General features: G+C 36.6%; 1 protein-coding gene across 4 annotated transcripts in view; it reads left to right on the top strand.

Annotated features, from left to right (window-relative positions):
- Positions 1-21190, top strand: part of CFAP47 (cilia and flagella associated protein 47) — a 502646-nt gene that overhangs the window by 60964 nt on the left and 420492 nt on the right. For all 4 annotated transcript variants that reach the window (XM_024988430.2, XM_015461736.3, XM_059883840.1 and 1 more), the window contains 3 exons: positions 3988-4065; positions 8112-8256; positions 16177-16271. In XM_024988430.2, the coding sequence (XP_024844198.1) occupies positions 3988-4065; positions 8112-8256; positions 16177-16271 (318 nt within the window). The remainder of the gene's footprint in view (positions 1-3987; positions 4066-8111; positions 8257-16176; positions 16272-21190) is intronic.

Raw genomic sequence — 21190 nt, 5'->3', positions numbered from 1 at the left:
GTGGTTGACCAGATTTCCCAGCACCACTTGTTAAAGAGATTGTCTTTAATCCATTGTATATTCTTGCCTCCTTTGTCAAAGATAAGGTGTCCATATGTGAGTGGATTTATCTCTGGGCTTTCTATTTTATTCCATTGAAGTAAGCCAGAAGGAAAAACATAAATACAGTATACTAACGCATATATATGGAATTTAAAGATGGTAACAATAACCCGGTGTACGAGACAGCAAAAGAGAAACTGATGTATAGAACAGTCTTATGGACTCTGTGGGAGAGGGAGAGGGTGGGAAGATTTGGGAGAATGGCATTGAAACATGTAAAATATCATGTAAGAAACGAGTTGCCAGTCCAGGTTCAATGCACGATACTGGATGCTTGGGGCTAGTGCACTGGGACGACCCAGAGGGATGGTATGGGGAGGGAGAAGGGAGGAGGGTTCAGGATGGGGAACACATGTATACCTGTGATGGATTCATTTTGATATTTGGCAAAACTAATACAATTATGTAAAGTTTAAAAATAAAATAAAAGAAAAGAAAAAAAAAAGAAAAGAAAAAAAATAAATATAAAAAAAAAATAAAGAAGTGCAGTTTGTAAAGATCTAAAAAATAAGCAACCTTATCTGTACCATCTGTTGTGAAAATGGTTAGCAGAACTTGACAAGAGGATTTGTAGAAAATATTTTTGATGAAAGTTGCTAATGGAAGTTTGTACTAAGTTGAAATGGATACCTTTCATCAATTCCAGGCCTTTTTCACATGAACTTGGAATATTTGACATCTCTAACTTGTGACAAGCCCTCACTAGTCACAAAGCAAAGGATTGTTTTCTCCATGGTATTAAAAAATAACTAAGGAAAAAATAATCAATTTTGGGTGTTAATTCTAAATAGCTTTAATAACTATAGGAATTAGAGATAAATTATATATGAATTTCTTAGTATTTTATGTTCATGGAATTATGTGAATAAAAAGATACTACCTTGATTTTAAGGATTTCTCTAAGAGTTCATTAAACAGGAAAAAAAAACATGTAAGATGAGTCTGTAATAAATTTTATTTATTAAATAAACTCATGGAATACTCTTCAATTTGATGATCAACTGTGTACATTAACCCACATTAAAAAAATAGCATGTATGCTATCATCAGATCAAAATGAATAGCTTAAGATGTATCCCCCATTTTATCCTTCAATTTCTCATAACTGTTAGTTCTTAAATAACATGTAGCTTAATATAATAAATATCAATTTGCTTGGCCCTGAAATAAATAACCTAATAATTATATCCTACCTTTATAAAGAATTATACACTGAAATATGTTTATAAATTACATATTATGATATATGGTCTGATATTTGGACAGAATTTTTTATATGTTTATATGTTTATGGAAAAAGTAAAAAATATAGCCACTAAAATGTAGGTTTTACTGAGAGATTAACTGGCACTGTATTTCAAAGAACTATACTGCTTTTACAAAGTTTATCTTTTTAGCATTATAATATAATGAGATTCATTTATTCATCTATTCCCTGGGTATTTATTGGGCATACATTATGTGTTAGGCTGTTCTGTACATGCTAGGAATGTAAAATTGAACAAGATAACTAGAGTCCTTGTTCTCTGAGAGTGTACAATCTGATGGAGGATGCAAACAACTCAAAATTAAAAGATAGTATGCTAAGTATAATGATGGAGAAATGCAGTAGGCTAAGGGAGTATACAGGAGAGGTTTGCCACCCAGGCTTAACACGGTCAGAGGCAGTTTCCGAGGGGAAGATGCATCTAAAAGGCACCAAAGTTAAAAGTCACCCAGAGGAAAGGGATAGTAGTGGGGTGAAGGAGGAGAAGAAGAAAAAGTACTTGAGGAACCATGATCAGATATAGGAAAGAGTGAGCTACGAGGCAGATATGAAAAAACTTAGTTTAACATGGCTTTATAGATTGAATGATAGTGGAGAAAGATATAAATATTTAGAGACCTGTATAAATTTTAGGTCATACAGGTCCTTATCAACAACTTAGGAACTCAAAATTTTGTTTTAAGAACTATGAGTCTTTAAGCATGGAGAGTTTCACAATGAGATTTGCATTTTTCAGATATCACTTGGGTTTAGAGTAGCGTTAAACTGGGACTAGTGCAGTTATTAGTCTGGTAGTGATGTCCAGGAAGGAGAAGATTGTGTTCTTTGTTAGAAGACAGGATTCTAGACAAATTCTGTCAAATTTAAGAGATGAACATTTAGGGTTTGATGATTGGAAGGGGTCACATATAAGTAAAATAAGTAAGTCAAGAGTTAAACAGATGAACTACATTCAATGAGAAAGAGATTAGAGGATGAGTAGCAGATTTTAGAGGGAAATCATGAGTTTGAAGCACCTTTTGCATCCCTATGTAGAGATGTCTAATATGTCCAATAAAGAGGCCATTGCTTATGCATATTGGTCTGAAGGCTAAGGATTAATCTTAGAGATGATAGAGATTATTTCTGTTACCCATATAAAGACCAAGAATGAGTGTAAGTGGGCTGAATATATTGATGAGAAGTTAAAATGATAAACTTTGTAAGAAGTTAAATAAAAAAAGAAATAGAGACAGGTAAATTGGGGCTGATCTGGAAAGAAATCACATATCACAGACTTAGATGTCCCTGTGACATCCTAGAATTCATGTCTCTGAAAATGGGCAAGAAAACAGGGATGATAGACGGTTGTGAGAAATAGAGGCATAGATGAGTGTATGATTTCTGGGGCTATGAATTTGTGAGGAGTTAGATCGGTTAGATGAAGTCTTGGGAGACAGAAAGGTCAAACGAGCAATGAGTGAGGGTAGTGAATGTGTTATGGTAGCCCGGAATTTTTCATGACCCGTGAATGTAGAGGTTAGTAAAAGGGAGCCATGGGGGTTGAGACTTACATGCAGCATTCATCAGTGAAGCACATACTGATTTGTAATTACTTCTGAAGCATTGGCTTATGCTTCTTATGATTTTAGTCACGTATTTTGTTTATGTACTATATATTCTATAAATAAAATATAGAAATCATGAAGTATTATGAAGTAAGCAGTTCAGTTAATAAGACTGTCTAGATGGCACTCTGAAACAATGGTATTTTATGGTTTGTGTATAAACAATGTTACTGATTCTGTTGAAAGAGTGAAAAACATCCATGACTCTTTCTTAATTATAGTATACATTTAGATTTAAATTTTGAAGTTGACTGCTACCAATCTCATGTAGGTAGGGCTTTCAAGGAATGATATTTTCATGCTTCTGAGATTTTGATTAGACAATTATGTGTTCATGTAATCTTCAGGCTTTGTTTTTTAGGAGTTATACACCTAAATTCTTATTTCACTATCTTAATTTTCTTGAAAGAGATTGTTCAGGCAGTTCTTGGTCCACGGTTAGCCACTGCTACTTTCAACTTTTGTGACCTCAAGCCTCAGTTTTCCTCACTTGGAAATTAGGGTATTAAGAAAATACTGAAGATTTAAAAAAAGATAATGTATTTAGCAGTGTGCTTGGCCTGTATACTCAGCAATTTTTAGCTGCTCTCATTAGAATTATGGTTGTTTCGGATGTTAGTATTTTTCTATGGAAAGAAGCATGTTGTACTTAGTTTCTTGTTTTAATTTTGAATATCCTGTTGAAATTAGGTCAATACAAAAGGCTTACATGGAGTTTGAGGCAGTAATATCAAGGCAAATGGGTAGAACTCTTCAATCAAATTCACAAGCTGTCACTTAGTCCCATTTGTGGTGGAAGTTTTTAAGAGTTGAAAATTCACTTCTCTTAATTTCAATTCCATATCACAAGAAATGATGACAACTGCCAGAATAAATCTTATGACATTTATAGTATGTTATGATTATTTAAATCCTAAAATGTTATATAAATGTCAGGTAATATTTTACCTGAGAAGTATATGAGTATATTTTAGTATGGTTTCTGCAGAATTTTATGTTTCTCCTAAATAGGTTGCTATTCGCTGTGCAAAAGACATAGACCTTAGGATTGGTGGATCTGTTGAGGTTGCTGATATTGAAATCCATCCGGTAAGTATGTTACCTTTTTGTAGAATCAGTGTATGAGTGTAGTGATTTTTATTAATGTGTCCCTAGTCAGCCCATGTAGGTTAAAAAATTTTTATTATATAGTAATGTGATATAGAAATTAATATATGTAATATAAATGTAAGTAATGAAGCAGAGTATTGAACAGATTAAATGAAGGTTTAAGAATTCACCACTGATTTTAAGTATCAGAACAGTACCACAATCATTAAATTATCTGTAGACTTCATCTTGATCCTACCCCTCTTAAGAGATAACTACTTTCCTGAATTTTGTCATTATTATCTCTTTATTTTTTCTAATTGGGTTGCCACATATGTATGAATTCCTTAACTGTTTATTATTTAGTTTAGTTTATTGGTTTCTCAGCTTTATAACAAAGATATATTATCTTTGGTGCGTTACTTTTAATTGAATGTTATGTTTTTAAACTTCATCTTGATTATGTGTAGCTGTATGTTATTCATTATCCCTGCTGCTTAATAATCCATTATGTAGACATACTGCAATTTGTAGACTCATTTCATTGTGCATTCAGTTAGTGTATCTGTTTTTTTTTTTTATATTACCAATACTATAGCTATGAACTTTCCTCATAGCTCAGTCGATAAAGAATGTGTCTGCAATGCAGGAGACCCAGGTTCGATTCCTGGGTTGGGAAAACCCCCTGGAGAAGGAAATGCTAACCCACTCCAGTATTCTTGCCTAGAAAATTCCATGGGGCGAGGAGCCTGGCATGCTACAGTCCATGGGGTCACAAGAATTGGACACAACTTAGTGACTAAATCACCACCACCACCATAGCTATGAACATTCATGTACATATCTTTAATGTACTTATGTAAGAGTTTCCCTAGAGGTAGAGTTGCTGAGATTATATATATTTGACTTCACAAGATAATTTCCATGTTTTTGCTCAAGTTTCCATTGTTCCATGTTCCATTGCTCCATAATTTCTTTGTAAGACTTAATATTTGCCAGTCTATTGAGTGTAAAATGGTACCTCACTGTGGTCTTGATTTGCATTTTAAAAAATTTATTTATTTTAAAATTTTTGGTTGCTCTGGGTCTTTGTTGCTTTGTGCAGGCTTTCTCTAGTTGCTGCAAATGGGGGGCTGCTCTAGTTATGGCGCTTGGGCTTCTCTTGTTGTGAAGCATGGGCTCTAGGGCATTCAGGCTTCAGTAGTTAAAGCTCATGGACTCAACAGTTGTGCCTCGGAGACTCAGTGGTTGTGACACATGGGCTTAGTTGCCCTGTGACAGTGGAATCTTCCCAGACCAGGGATCAGATCGAACCCCTGTCTCCTGCATTGACAGGTAGATTCTTATTCACTGTGCCACCAGAAAGTTCTGTATTTTCTGAACTATAATCAAATTAATTTTTGAACTATTGTTCTGTACCCTGATAAAATTTTGTTCTACAATTGGTAGAGTGCACATGCATGCTATTTTTCTTTCAGGCAAGACCTTCAGATCTGTTCTTATCTATCCAAAGAAACTTTCCCTTATCCTTTAAAAAGCCCATATGTCCCTCCTTTGTGACATTTATGTTACAGACATCTTAAATTCTGGGAACATGTCCATTGTAGCCATAGTCATATTATTTGCAGCTTATTTGCCCTTTTGTTTTTCTCTCCCCCATGACCGGTACAATTCAGGTTCTGAACTGCTGGTTGTCTCAGGTAGGGCCTTACCACCAGTCTGCACTTGAACAACATCACCACAGTTTTAGGCTTTAAGTTACGATTTTCTAAACTTTCTTTTATTCAGCGTTGAATGCATGGTAAGTCCAGACAGACCAACAGATACTAAGCTAGCTTGGCTATGGTAATGGTGATTTCTGGAGTATCCAGACTGCTTTTTTTCCATTGCTATGGTGTCCTCCTTTGTACAACATTAGACAAATATGGAGACTTTTAGTACTATATTTCTTTGTGGCAGGCTTTGCATGTTATATTACAACTGAGTAATTCATAGGACTTTACATTAATGTATATTTATCAATATTCCCTAATTATTTTGGATTTTTAAACATTGCTGCCTAGTTACCATTTTAAAATAGTATTCTAGTGTTTTCAGACATTGTTAGCAATATATCTAATAATTATGAGGAGAAGGAAATGGCAACCCACTTCAGTATTCTTGCCTGGAGAATCCCATAGACGGAGGAGCTTGGCGGGCTATAGTCAATGGGGTCGCAAAGAGTCAGACACGACTGAGCAACTGGAGATAGATAGAGAATGTGTGTCTTAATAACAATTAGGAAATCTTATCCAAATGAGCCTATGGGAAAGACCAGAGTGGGATAAGAGGAATGGTTTGTTGCATATATGAGGCATCAAACTTTTGCTACCTGTTTTGGATTTTACAAATTTCACTTGTAGAACTGAGTTGATATTTTTTGTGCTAAGTTGTTTCAGTCATGTCCTACTCTTTGTGACCCTATGGACTGTAACCTGCCAGGCTCCTCTGTCCATGGGATTTCCCAGGCAAAAACACTGGAGTAGGCTGCCGTGACTTCCTCCAGAGGATCTTCCTGACTCAGGGATTGAAACTGCATCTCTTACATCTCCCGCATTGGCAGACAGGTTCTTTACCACTAGCACCAACAACTGAAGCAAATAGTGGACAGTTGACTTTAATGCCATGTTTTTCTCAACATCAGGATACTGTTGTCTCTTTCTCTTTTAATGCTGTATATGATTCTTTTACTAGGAACTATAGGGTATCTATAGTTACTCCACCAGAAGAGGAATCCTACAGAGTTTTTTGGTATAGGCGCATGCCTGTCATATAAGTTAAAGTTAAGATACATTCAATTAGCATTCCTATATATTTAAGCTAGATGTCAGATAGATACAAGACAAAAATGAATGAGACATAAGATTCACTAGGAGACACAGATAAATATACAAATCAATGGATTTGTGATGTCATAATGTAAGTAAACATAAGGAACAGAAGTAGTCTTGAGCAGACTGTAATTAACTGGCTTATCCAGCTGGTGTTTGAAGGATGCATAGTATTTTATCAAGCAAGTGCAAGTTAGAGAAGGGTCTTCCTGACAGAAGAGATACCTCAATAAAGACACAGAGGGTAGAAGCGTCAGTAGGTTGGAAATGACAGGTATACAGCTTGCTGAAATATAGAGTGGTAGGGGTGAGAGTAGAGCTCGGTGAGGCTGGAACAGGAGGAGGGGGAAGGTCGTGGTGAGCTTTATGAGCCCTCCTAATGAACTTGACATTGTCCTGTAGGTGGAGGAGAATCATCACATTTTAAGACAAGAAGTCATGTGGTCAGATTTTCAATTAGTTTACTTGTGACTTAGTTGTGGAATGGAGAATTAGAGAAAGTCAAAATCTAGAAATGAAATGAAAAGTGACCAGTTGCTAACTTTATATAATTGCAATAAAGATAAGAGGTGAAAGAGGCAGAATGAATGGGACTTGATAACTGATTACATGCAGGAGAGAGGAAGAAGAAAAATATAATGAATTTGTATAGAGTTCTCATTTAATTGCTAAATCATGTAGGATTCTTTTGCGACCCCATAGACTGTAGTCTGCTGGGCTCCTCTGTCCTTGGAATTTCCCAGGCTAGAATACTGGAATGGGTTGCCATTTCCTGCTCCAGGAGATCTTCCCAACCCAGGAATCAAACCTGTGTCTCCTGCATTGGTAGGTAGTTTCTTTACCACTGAGCCTCCTGGGAAGCCCAGTTTGTAGAGTGTGCCACCGTTAATAATGTCCTTGAAAAACATAAGAGTGTAATTTTTTATTGAGATATAATTGACATATAACATTATGTTAGTTTCAGGTGTACAATATGATTCAGTATTTGTATATATTGTGAAGTGTTCACCATGGTAAGTCTAGTTATCATCTGTCACCAAGCATAATCTTTTTTTTTTTCTAGTGATAAGGGCTTTTAAGATCTCGTGTCTTACAGTATAATTTTTAGTTTACATTGTCTTTATTAACCGTTACTCTGCCTTCTATTTATTATTTCTTTTTTTGTTTGTTTTTTAGAATAAATTTAACTTCATTGGCACCTACGTTGGTTCTACTCAGATTATGCCATTTTTTGTAAAAAACAAAGGTATAACACGTGCCAGAGTACAGTTTAATCTGAAAGATGCTGATGGTTTTTCACTGGATTTTAAAGGCAAATCAGGTACATATTTTATACCATGATGATATTATTATAAAAGTTAAAGAATTTTAAGTTGCTCAAAGAAATAACGTTGAGTACTGTGAAGGGCTGCTGCTGCTGCTGCTAAGTCACTTCAGTTGTGTCCAACTCTGTGTGACCCCAGCAGTTGTTCTCAATATTTTTAAAAGTGCATGTTTTTCTTATATCCTGTAACAAATCTTGGTTCTATTTTTATAAATATACCTGTATTAATATCAGAAGACTGGTAATACATGGCAATTAACTCTGCTTACTAATATATATAATAGGTTAAGTATGTTATATATAAGTATATACTATAAATGAAAATAAAATTATTAATTGCTAGTTTTAATTGCTTAAGAATTTTAGGTAAATATTTTAGAGAGCTCTCTCTGTGTGTTTAACTATATATTAGGTATCTTTATGTTAAAATTGTTTTAAAAAATACACTTATAAATATATTTCAATTGTTTACCTCAGGTGTTGTCAAACTAAGATCTACGGGCTAAATCTGGCCTGGCCCCTCTTTTTATAAATATACTTTTATTAGAACACAGGCATACTCATTTGTTTGTGTATTGTTTATGGATACTTTTATAATGGCAGAGTTGAATAGTTGTGACAGAAACCATATGGCTTGCAAAACCTAAAATATTTACTGTCTAAACCCTTACAGAAAACTGTTTGCCAACCATTGCTTTAGTCATTTTTTATTCAGCACATATTTATTGAATACCAATTATAGGTCAGATACTAGCTTATGAGTCTATAAAGACAAGACATTTTACTTTTTCTCTGAAAGTGAACAGTAAGTTTATCAGTCAAGGTCTTAGTAATAAATAAATGACTCACTTCAAGCATTTAACTGAAGATTATTTAATGAAGGAATTATGTATGGACCTGGGAACCAGGTTTAAAGGAACTGACAAGGATAGAAGCTGCTTCTACCTCTACCTCAAGGAGCAAGATGAGGCAAGATATCGGAGCCCTATGAGTGGTGAAACTGTAAAAGAGAGGCCATCTGATAAAAGCTGTTAATTATTAAAAAAAAAAAAAAATCCTTGCTAGAATTGTAGGTGAGGTAGGGAAAATGTGAGGGCATAAATACCTCCTATCCTCTGATACCTTGCTGGCATCTCCCTGTGGTTGAACCAAATCAGAGGCAGAAGAGCAAGGAGCCTCAGTAAATCAATCTGTAGAGGTTAGGACAGAGGAGAGCAGAGAAAGATGGCTGTTGGATCTAAGTGACAAATGAATACCACCTATATAACACTAGGAGAAAGAGAAATGAAGTATTGGGTTATTACCATATAGTATGGTGGATGCTTCAAGACAAGTCAGTACATGGTGCTAAGTAACATATGTTAAGGGGAACTAGCTGAGAATCAGCACTAGGAAAAATTTCTTGGAGAAATTGATGCCTCATCTGGATTTTGAAGAATGAGGAGCAATACAGAGAAGGGGGCAGAAAAGCTGAGCACCGAAGAATTGATGCTTTTGAACTGTGGTGTTGGAGAAGACTCTTGAGAGTCCCTTGGACTGCAAGGAGATCCAACCAGTCCATTCTAAAGGAGATCAGTCCTGGATGTTCTCTGGGAGGATTGATGCTAAAGCTGAAACTCCAGTACTTTGGCCACCTCATGCGAAGAGTTGACTCATTGGAAAAGACTCTGATGCTGGGAGGGATTGGGGGCAGGAGGAGAAGGGGACGACAGAGGATGAGATGGCTGGATGGCATCACTGACTTGATGGACGTGAGTCTGAGTGAACTCCGGGAGTTGGTGATGGACAGGGAGGCCTGGTGTGCTGCGATTCATGGAGTCGCAAAGAGTCAGACACGACTGAGCGACTGAACTGAAGTGAACTGAAAGGCGTAGATATGAGTCAATATGGCAAGTAGTTGGGAATATCTAGAGTATAGGAGTACAGGACTAGAGGGGCAAGTGAGACCCAGGTAACTAACATTCTTTTCTGGACATTTATTCTAGGGGTTGTTGTTGTTGTTTAGTCCCGAAGTTGTTTCCAACTCTTTTGTGACCCATGGACTATAGCTGGCCAGGCTCCTCTGTCCATGGGATTTCCCAGGCAAGAATACTAGAATGGGTTGCTCTTTACTTCTCCAGAGGATCTTCCTGACCCAGGGATCAAACCCACATATCCTGCATTGGCAGGCAGATTCTTTACCACTGAGCCACCAGGGAATCCATTCTAGAGGTTAGACAGTTTGGTTAAAGGATTGATACCTAGGCAATGGTGTGAGTTGGCTTTCCCTTCACTAATTTTCCTTTTGGACTGAAGTTGAAAATAGCTTGGGGAAAAACGTGGGTGTAGAAAGGGCAAGACCAGAGACAGGGAGATCAGTTAGGTGTGGTGGCCATACAGGTGAGAAATGATAAGAGCCTGAGCTCAGATTTTGATGTTGGGAAGGAAAGGAGGAGATTTCCAAAGATACTTAGAAATTCTCCAATGTGGTTATCAAGTGGACGTGTGTATTAGGGAAGAGGAAGAAATTTTGGATCATTCCCAGTTTTTGACTGTAAGAGACAGATGTCTGGATGAACAATTCATAGTTGATATAATGCGGGAGCATTAAAAAGCAAGAGACATTACTTTGCCAACAAAGGCAAAGTAATGTCCATATCGTCAATGCTTGTCCATATAGTCAAGGCTATGGTTTTTCTATTAGTCATGCATGGATGTGAGAGTTGGACTATAAAGAAAGCTGAGTGCCAAAGAATTGATGCTGTCAAACTATGGTGTTGAGAAGACTCTTGAGAGTCCATTGGACTGCAGGGAGATCAAACTAGTCAATCCTAAAGGAGATCAGTCCTGAATATTCATTGGAAGGACTGATGCTGAAGCTGAAGCTCCAATAGTTTGGCCACCTGATGCGAAGAACTGACTCATTGGAAAAGACCCTGATGCTGGAAAAGATTGAAGACAGGAGGAGAGTGGAGAAGGCAATGGCACCCCACTCCAGTACTTTGCCTGGAAAATCCCATGGATGAAGGAGCCTGGTGGGCTGCAGTCCATGGGGTCGCTAAGAGTTGGACATGACTGAGCGACTTCACTTTCACTTTTCACTTTCATGTATTGGAGAAGGAAATGGCAACCCACTCCATTGTTCTTGCCTGGAGAATCCAAGGGATGGGGGAGCCTGGTGGCTGCCGTCTGTGGGGTCACACAGAGTCGGACATGACTGAAGTGACTTAACAGCAGGAGGAGAAGGGGACGACAGAGGATTAGATGGTTGTATGTTGTCACTGATTCAATGGGCATGAGTTTGAGCAAGCTCTGGGATTTAGTGATGGACAGGGAAGCCTGGCGTGCTGCAGTCCATGGGGTCTCAGAGTCAGACACGACCAAGCGACTGAATTGAATAATGTGGGAAATGGAATAGGTCTAGGTGAGCATGCTGTTTTTGCAGAGACTGTTAAATAGCTCAGGAATGATAACAGTAGACACTAGGAAATCTATATGAATTTTATATTCATTTTTGAAAAATTTGGATGTTGAAACTATTTGCCTTAACATTTTTGCTCTGATTGCTTCATATGGTTTCATGCACCTTGTTAATGGTTCACAGACTCTTCCTGTTTATTCTGTAGAGCTACTCAGCAAGGTGCGTTTCTTTCCACAGTTCTGCCTTAGCCCTAGCTCAAACTTCCCTTTTAGGCCACTGCATCTTCTTTTAAAGTGCTTTCCCAGCCTCCAAGCCTTTTTCCCTCACACCTATACCAGAGAGTGATCTCCTTCAAATAAAGATCTTATTCCATCTGAAAAGCTCTGTTGGTTTTCTATTTCCAGTAGCATTGGGTCTTACAGCAGACTGCTGACACAGTCTTAGGATGTACATAAGTTGATCTTGATAATTATTAATAATTTGCATAAAGTTTATACTTAAAATGTCCAGAAAATACATTTTATTAATATGAGTATGTTAATACATAAACGTCCTTCTGTGACAAAAATTGCAGCTTGTATTAAAAAGAGCCTTGTACCTGTTTGTCTTCTTTACTGTGAGATCATGAGCTCAATGACTACAGTTCCAAATTTTGCTTTCTGCTAGAGATGTCTGATGTAACTCTCTGCACATTGTAGGCACTCAGGAAGTATTTATTGATGCTATGTTGGATTATTGCATTTCACAGTCTATATGTTTATATATACTACAGATAATTTAAGAATATCTGTTTTATTATATTTTATATATTTGACATATATAGTCATTCTAGGTGGATATTTTTTGCTGTATAATATGTATTTTTTCCCCACACCACAAATATGTTTGTGTTAATTAACACTTAATAGATTTTTTTGGTTCATTTGTCTAATGGTTTTTATATCATACATCAAGTTGAGTGAGATTTTACCTGGATGGAGAAGGGTGGAATGAATTATTTAAGTTTATTTCCGGACAGGAATAATTGAAATTATCGTTCCTTGGATTAATCTGAAATCTTCAGGGAGAAAAAGGGATTTTAGAATTGTTTAGATGAAGACAGATGTTCCATTGTAGCTAACATTCAGTCTTTAAGAAATTATTTTAGAGGTTTATTTAAATGATTATAATTTTTTACCCTGAAGTTTGTGTTGCTTTTTGACAATTGTCTGTATTTTCACCCAATGCCTTTATTTTTCAAGTTATGCCATTACATTGAAATGTTTCCTTGTACAAAATTGTGTTTATCTTCTTTGTGAATTCTGTAAGGCATCAGAGGAGGTCTGGCTCTTCCTCTCTCCATTTTTGCTGGAGAGGGAGTCTCGATTCTCTCAGACCTAAGATTCAGTCAGTTATTTGACCTTGACCTTTACACCTTTTTATACTCATCTAAATAAGACTGTGATAACCTTCTTAAGTTTTGGAAATTTTTAAAATAGTTTTTATTTTATTTTATTTTTAAACTTTACAATATTGTATTAGTTTTGCCAAATATCAAAATGAATCCGCCACAGGTATACCTGTGTTCCCCATCCTGAACCCTCCTCCCTCCTCCCTCCCCATACCATCCCTCTGGGTCGTCCCAGTGCACCAGCCCCAAGCATCCAGTATCGTGCATCGAACCTGGACTGGCGACTCGTTTCATACATGATATTATACATGTTTCAATGCCATTCTCCAAATCTCCCCATCCTCTCCCTCTCCCACAGAGTCCATAAGACTGATCTACATCAGTGCCTCTTTTGCTGTCTCGTACACAGGGTTATTGTTACCATCTTTAAATTCCATATATATGCGTTGGTATACTGTATTGGTGTTTTTCTTTCTGGCTTACTTCACTCTGTATAATAGGTTCCAGTTTCATCCATCTCATTAGAACTGATTCAAATGTATTCTTTTTAATGGCTGAGTAATACTCCATTGTGTATATGTACCCCAGCTTGCTTATCCATTCATCTGCTGATGGACATCTAGGTTGCTTCCATATCCTGGCTATTATAAACAGTGCTGCAATGAACATTGGGGTACACGTGTCTCTTTCCCTTCTGGTTTCCTCAGTGTGTATGCCCAGCAGTGGGATTGCTGGATCATAAGGCAGTTCTATTTCCAGTTTTTTAAGGAATCTCCACACTGTTCTCCATAGTGGCTGTACTAGTTTGCATTCCCACCAACAGTGTAAGAGGGTTCCCTTTTCTCCACACCCTCTCCAGCATTTATTGCTTGTAGACTTTTGGATCGCAGCCATTCTGACTGGCGTGAAATGGTACCTCATAGTGGTTTTGATTTGCATTTCTCTGATAATGAGTGATGTTGAGCATCTTTTCATGTGTTTGTTAGCCATCTGTATGTCTTCTTTGGAGAAATGTCTATTAGTTCTTTGGCCCATTTTTTGATTGGCTCATTTATTTTTCTGGAGTTGAGCTGTAGGAGTTGCTTGTATATTTTTGAGATTAGTTGTTTGTCAGTTGCTTCATTTGCTATTATTTTCTCCCATTCTGAAGGCTGCCTTTTCACCTTGCTAATAGTTTCCTTAGTTGTGCAGAAGCTTTTAAGTTTAATTAGGTCCCATTTGTTTATTTTTGCTTTTATTTCCAATATTCTGGGAGGGGGGTCATAGAGGATCCTGCTGTGATGTGTGTCGGAGAGTGTTTTGCCTATGTTCTCCTCTAGGAGTTTTATAGTTTTTGGTCTTACGTTGAGATCTTTAATCCCAGCACAGGAGTGCCGCAATATGTAAGACAAATGCTAACAAGTATGAAAGGAGAAATTAACAATAACACAATAATAGTGGGAGACTTTAATACTCCACTCACACCTATGGATAGATCAACTAAACAGAAAATTAACAAAAAACCACAAATGTTAAACGATACAATAGACGAGTTAGACCTAATTGATATCTATAGGACATTTCATCCCAAAACAATGAATTTTACCTTTTTCTCAAGCGCACATGGAACCTTCTCCAGGATAGATCACATCCTGGGCCATAAATCTAGCCTTGGTAAATTCAAAAAAATAGAAATCATTCCAAGCATCTTTTCTGACCACAATGCAGTAAGATTAGATCTCAATTACAGGAGAAAAACTATTAAAAATTCCAGCATATGGAGGCTGAACAACACACTGCTGAATAACCAACAAATCACAGAAGAAATCAAAAAAGAAATCAAAATTTGCATAGAAACTAATGAAAATGAAAACACAACAACCCAAAACCTGTGGGACACTTTAAAAGCAGTCCTAAGGGGAAAGTTCATAGCAATACAGGCATACCTCAAGAAACAAGAAAAAAGTCAAATAAAAAACCAATAAAATAGGTTTACCATCTCTTTTTGCTGATTGAATATATGTCCCACTCTTTGTGACTCCATGGACTGCAGCATGCCAGGCTTCCCTGGCCATCACCATCTCCCGGAGTTTGCCCAAGTTTATGTCCATTGAGTCAGTGATGCCATCCAACCATCTCATCCTCTGTCATCCCCTTCTCCTCCTGCCCTCAATCTTTCCCAGCATCAGGGTCTTTTCCAATGAGTCAGCTGTTCTCTTCGGGTGGCTAAAGTATTGGAGCTTCAGCTTCAGCATCAGTCCTTCCAATGAGTATTCAGGGTTGATTTCCTTTAAGATTGACTGGTTGATCTCCTTGCACTCCAAGGGACTCTCAAGAGTCTTCTTCAGCACCACAGTTCGGAAGCATCAATTCTTTGGCACTCAGCCTTCTTTATGGTTCAGCTCTCACATCTGTACATGACTACTGGAAAGACCATAGCCTTGACTATATGGACCTTTGTTGGCAAAGTGATGTCTTTGCTTTTTAATACACTGTCTAGGTTTGCCATAGTTTTCCTGCCAAGAAGCAGTCATCTAATTTCATGGCTGCAATCACCATATGCAGTGATTTTAGAGCCTAAGAAGAGGAAATCTGTCACTGCTTCTACCTTTTCCCCTTCTATTTGCTGTAAAGTGATGGAACCAGATGCTATGATCTTAGTTGTTGTTGTTGTTGTTGTTTTTAATATTGAGTTTTAAGTCATTGTTTTCACTCTCCTCTTTCACCCTTATCAAAAGAGTCTTTTGTTCCTCTTTGTTTTCTGCCATTAAAGTGGTATCATCTGCATATCTGAGGTTGTTGATTTTTCTCCCAGAAATCTTGATTCCAGCTTGTAACTCATCCAGCCTGGCATTTTGCATGATGTGTTCTGCATATATGTGATCTATTAAATAAACAGAATGGCAATAAACAGCCTTGTACTCCTTTCTCAATTTTGAACCAGTCAGTTGGTCCATATGAGGTTCTAACTGTTGAGATAGGTTAATGAAACAGCCTTATGCAGCCCTACACAGATGATTCAGCAACTACTTTTTAATTGTTATGAATGTTTTGCTGAGGTTTCTCAAAGTTTCATCTCCACGTTTAGCAGTAATACCATAGATATTTATCTGGCATTTTTTAAAAGTCTTTTTTTCTGGTCTTACAGGGAAATTCACAGACCCTGCGTTTCCTAACATATTTTTCCTGGAGTTAGAGAAAGAGACATCTGTGGAGTGTGGCATAGCATTTTCTCCCAAAGAAGTAAGTTCAACATTCTATTACTCATATTACTGGAGACCAGTGGAGTTAAAATAACCCTAACTAAGAAGCTATCAAAAGTGGCTAAGCTCTTTTTGTAGTGGATCATTTTCTACTTGTGAGCAATGCCTGCGTATATCCTTTTATTCAGTAAAATGGTTGCTAGTGGGGTCTGACTTCGTGCTTGCAGTGTATCTCAGGAGGTACAGAGGACACACCCAAGGATTCTCTATGGGTTTTTGGTCTCAATTATGCTTTCTGGAAAATTTAAGATATGACATGTTGTGAAGGAGAGCAAAGTTGAAGCTAACCCCCAAATCACTGATATTCGAGCAAGCATGTGCTTTGTGGTTATCTTTGAGTAGGGTGTGCCTGAGGCTGTTGGAACCATCACCTGAAAACACCAAAGACATGCAGTGAAGATTTAAGAGGGGTTGCTATGACACTGGTTATTGGGTAGCATTCCTTGATGTTTGGTGATTTAAAAACATCAACAAAAATAACAAAGGAAGAAAATCAAAGGAAAAAAAAAAAAAAACAAAACCTTTCCTAGAATGTGCCCATGAGGAAAGGATACCACTGGAAACATTTCAGGGACAATCTGTGATATGCTTTTTCTTTGAAGGCAATAGAAGTGCCAAAGAGAGAACTTCTTGCTACCATTATATGGAAAGGCATGTTGCCATATCCTTCCAAACAAGAATCAAACTGCTTATATGGCAATTACAGTAAAAGACTCTTATGTCAAAACATTTTTTTATGTCCCAGCATAACTGGTATGATGCCTTGTACCCAACTGGTATAGATAGAATAAGTGAAAGGAATTAATAACACAATAAGAAGATGTAGTGAATGCTAACAAAGTATATATTTAATGACACATTTCTAAGTAGTGTTACTAAACTATAGAGTTTACTGAAATTAAAATCTTATTTTTGAAGCAATAATAGCTGTTATTTAGCTTTCAGGAGGAAAAAGTTAAGAAACTTTAACGATACATTAAGATTTGAGAAAACGCTAAAGATTAATTTTGCTTTCTTAGTTGCAATACGTTAATTGGGATATATGCTGTGGGTGCACATATGGGTCACATGGAATTATACTGTCTACAGAGTTCACTATGATCTGTTCTATTTTTTATCAATATATTTTCTTATTAATGGATAATTGCTTTACAGAATTTTGTTTTCTGTCAAACCTCAACTTGTATCAGCTACCCCTCCCTTTTGAACCTCCCTCCTGTCTCCCGCCCCATCCCACCCCTCTAGATGGATACAGAGCCCCTGTTTGAGTTTCCTGAGCCATACAGCAAATTCCCATTGGCTATCTGTTTTACATATGGTAATGTAAGTTTCCATGTTACTCTTTCCACACATCTCACCCTCTCTTCCCCTTGCCCCATGTCCATAAGTCTATTCTATATGTCTGTTTCTCCATTGCTGCCCTGTAAATAAATTCTTCAGTACCATTTTTCTAGATTCTGTATATATATATATATTAGAATACGATATTTATCTTTCTCCTTCTGACTCACTTCACTCTGTATAATAGGTTCTAGGTTCATCCACCTCATCAGAACTGACTCAAATGCATTCCTTTTTATGGTTGAGTAATATTCCATTGTGTATATGTACCACAACTTCTTTCTCCATTCATTTTTTGATGGACATCTGGGTTGCTTCCATGTTCTAGCTATTGTAAATAGTGCTGCACTAAACAATGGGATACATGTGTCTCTTTCAATTTTGGTTTCCTCAGGGTATATTTCTAGGAGTGGAATTGCTGGGTCATATGGTAGTTTTATTCCTAGTTTTTTAAGGAATCTACATACAGTCTTCCATAGTAGCTGTATCAATTTACCTTCCCACCAACAGTGCAAGAGCATTCCCTTTTCTCCACATCCTCTCCAGTATTTATTGTTTGTAGACTTTTTGATGATGGCCATTCCGACTGATGTGAGGTGATATCTCATTGTAGTTTTGATTTGTATTTCTCTCATAATGAGGAGTGTTGAGCATCATTTCATATGTTTGTTAGCCAGCTGTATGTCTTCTTTGGAGAAATGTCTGTTTAGGTCTTTTTCCCACTTTTTAATTGGGTTGTTTATTTTTTTGGATTGAGTTGTGTGAGCTGCTTTTATATTTTGGAAATTAATGCTTTATCAGTTGTTTTATTTGCTGTTATTTTCTCCCATTCTGAGGGTTGTCTTTTCACCTTGCTTCTAGTTTCCTTTGCTGTGCAAAAGCTTTTAAGTTTAATCAGGTCCCACTTGTTTACTTTTGTTTTTATTTCCATTACTCTAGGAGGTGGGTCATAGAGGATCTTGCTTTAATTTATGTCGAGTGTTCTGCCTATGTTTTCCTCTAAGAGTTTTATAGTTTCTGTTCTTACATTTAGGTCTTTAATCCATTTTGAGTTTATCTTTGTGTAAGATGTTAGGAAGTGTTCTAATTTCATTCTTTTACATGTAGCTGTCCAGTTTTCTCACCACCATTTATTGAAGAGGCTTTCTTTGCTTCATTGTATATTCTTGCATCCTTTGTCAAAAATGAAGTACCCATAGGAGCATGGGTTTATTTCTGGCCTTTCTATCTTGTTCCATTGGTCTGTTTTTCTGTTTTTGTGCCAGTACCATAACGTCTTGATGACTTTAGCTTTGTAGTATAATCTGAAGTCAGGAAGGTTGATTCCACCAGCTCCATTCTTCTTTCTAAAGACTGCTTTGGCTATTTGGGGTCTTTTGTGTTTCCATATGAATTGTGAAATTTTTTTGCTCTAGTTCTGTGAAAAATGCCATTGGTAATTTTATAGGGGTCACATTGAATCTGTAGATTGCATTTGGTAGTATAGTCATTTTCACAATATTGATTCTTCCTATCCAGGAACATGGAATATCTCTCCATCTGTTTATGTCATCTTTGATTTCTTTCATCAGTGTCTTATACATTTCTGTGTACAGTTCTTTTGCCTCCTTAGGTAAGTTTATTCCTAGATATTTATTTTTGTTGCAATGGTAAATGGGATTGATTCCTTAATTTCTCTTTCTGATTTTTCATTGTTAGTATATAGAAATGCAAGTGATTTCTGTGTATTGATTTTGTATCCTGAAACTTTGCTAATTTCACTGATTAGCTCAAGTAATTTTCTGATACTATCTTTAAGGTTTTCTGTGTACAGTATCATGTCATCTGCAAACAGTGAGAGCTTTGCTTCTTCTCTTCTGATCTGGATTCTTTTTATTTTTCTTTTCTGATTGCTATAGCTAGGACTTCCAGAACTATGTTGAATAGCAGTGGTGAAAGTGGACACCCTTGTCTTCTTTCTGATCTAAGGGAGAATGCTTTTAGTTTTTCACCATTGAGAGTAATCTTTGCTGTAGGCTTATCATATATGGCCTTTACTATGTTGAGATAGGTTCCTTCTATGCCCATTCTTTGAAGAGTTTTAATCGTAAATGGGTGCCAAATTTTGTCAAAGGCTTTTTCTGCATCTATTGAGATTATCATATGGTTTTTATCTTTCAGTTTGTTAATATGGTATATCACATTGATTGATTTGCATATATTGAAGAATCCTTGCATCCCTGGAATAAACCCAGCTTGATCATGGTATATGAGCTTTTTGATGTGTTCCTGAATTCTGATTGCTAAAATTTTGTTGAGGATTTTTGCATCTATGTTCATCAGTGATATTGACCTGTAGTTTTCTTGTGTTGTATTTGTCTGGTTTTGGTATCAGGGTGATGGTGGCTGCATAGAATGAGTTTGGAAGTGTTCCTTCCTCTGCAATTTTTTGGAAGAGTTTTAGAAGGATAGGTATTGCTGCTGCTGCTGCTAAGTCGCTTCAGTCATGTCCGACTCTGTGTGACCCCATAGATGGCAGCCCACCCTTCCTCTTCTCTAAATATTTAATAAAATTATCCCATGAAGCCATCTGGTCCTGAGCGTTTGTTTTCTGGGAGATTTTTGATCACAGCTTCAATTTCAGTGCTTGTAATTGGGTTGTTCATAATTTCTATTTCTTCCTGGTTCAATCTTAGAAGATTGAACTTTTCTAAGAATCTGTCTGTTTCTTCCAGGTTGTCCATTTTATTGCCATATAGTTATTCATAATAGTCTCTTATAATCCTTTGTATTTCTGCATTGTCTGTTGTAACCTCTCCTTTTCCATTCTAATTTTGTTGATTTGATTCTTCTCTCTCTTTTTTTTTTTCTTGATGAGTCTGGCTAAAGGTTTGTCAATTAATCTTCTCAAAGAACTAGCTTTTAGTTTTATTAATCTTTACTATTGTTTTTTTCATTTCTTTTTCATTTATTTCTGCTCCGATCATTATGATTTCTTTCCTTCTACTAATTCTGGGGTGTTTTTGTTCTTTTTCCAGTTGCTTTAGGTGTAAAGTTAGGTTGTCTATTCAATGATTTTCTTGTTTCTTAAAGTAGGATTGTATTGCTATAAAATTCCCTCTTAGAACTGCTTTTGCTGCATCCCATAGGTTTTGAATTGTCATGTTTTCATTATCATTTGTTTCTAGAAATTTTTTGATTTCCCTTTTGATTTCTTCAGTAACCTGTTATTTAGAAATGCATTGTTAATCTTCCTGTGTTTGTGTTTTTTTCTTGTAATTGATATCTAGTCTCATAGCATTTTGGTCAGAGAAGATGCTTGATATGATTTCAGTTTTCTTAAATTTACTGAGGTTTGTTTTGTGACCCAAGATGTGGTCTATACTGGAGAATGTTCCATGTGCACTTGAGAAGGTGTATTCTTCTGCATTTGGATGGAAGGTCCTGAAGATTTCAAGGAGATCCATCTCATCTAATGTATCATTTAAGACTTGTGTTTCCTTATTAATTTTTTGTTTTGTTGATCTGTCCATTGGTGTGAGTGGGGTGTTAAAGTCTCCTGCTATTATTGTGTTACTG

Source organism: Bos taurus, chromosome X, assembly GCF_002263795.3.
Source record: "Bos taurus isolate L1 Dominette 01449 registration number 42190680 breed Hereford chromosome X, ARS-UCD2.0, whole genome shotgun sequence".
Lineage (NCBI taxonomy): Eukaryota > Metazoa > Chordata > Mammalia > Artiodactyla > Bovidae > Bos > Bos taurus.
Note: the sequence above shows the minus strand (reverse complement) of the source record. Positions and strands in the feature narration are given on the sequence as shown.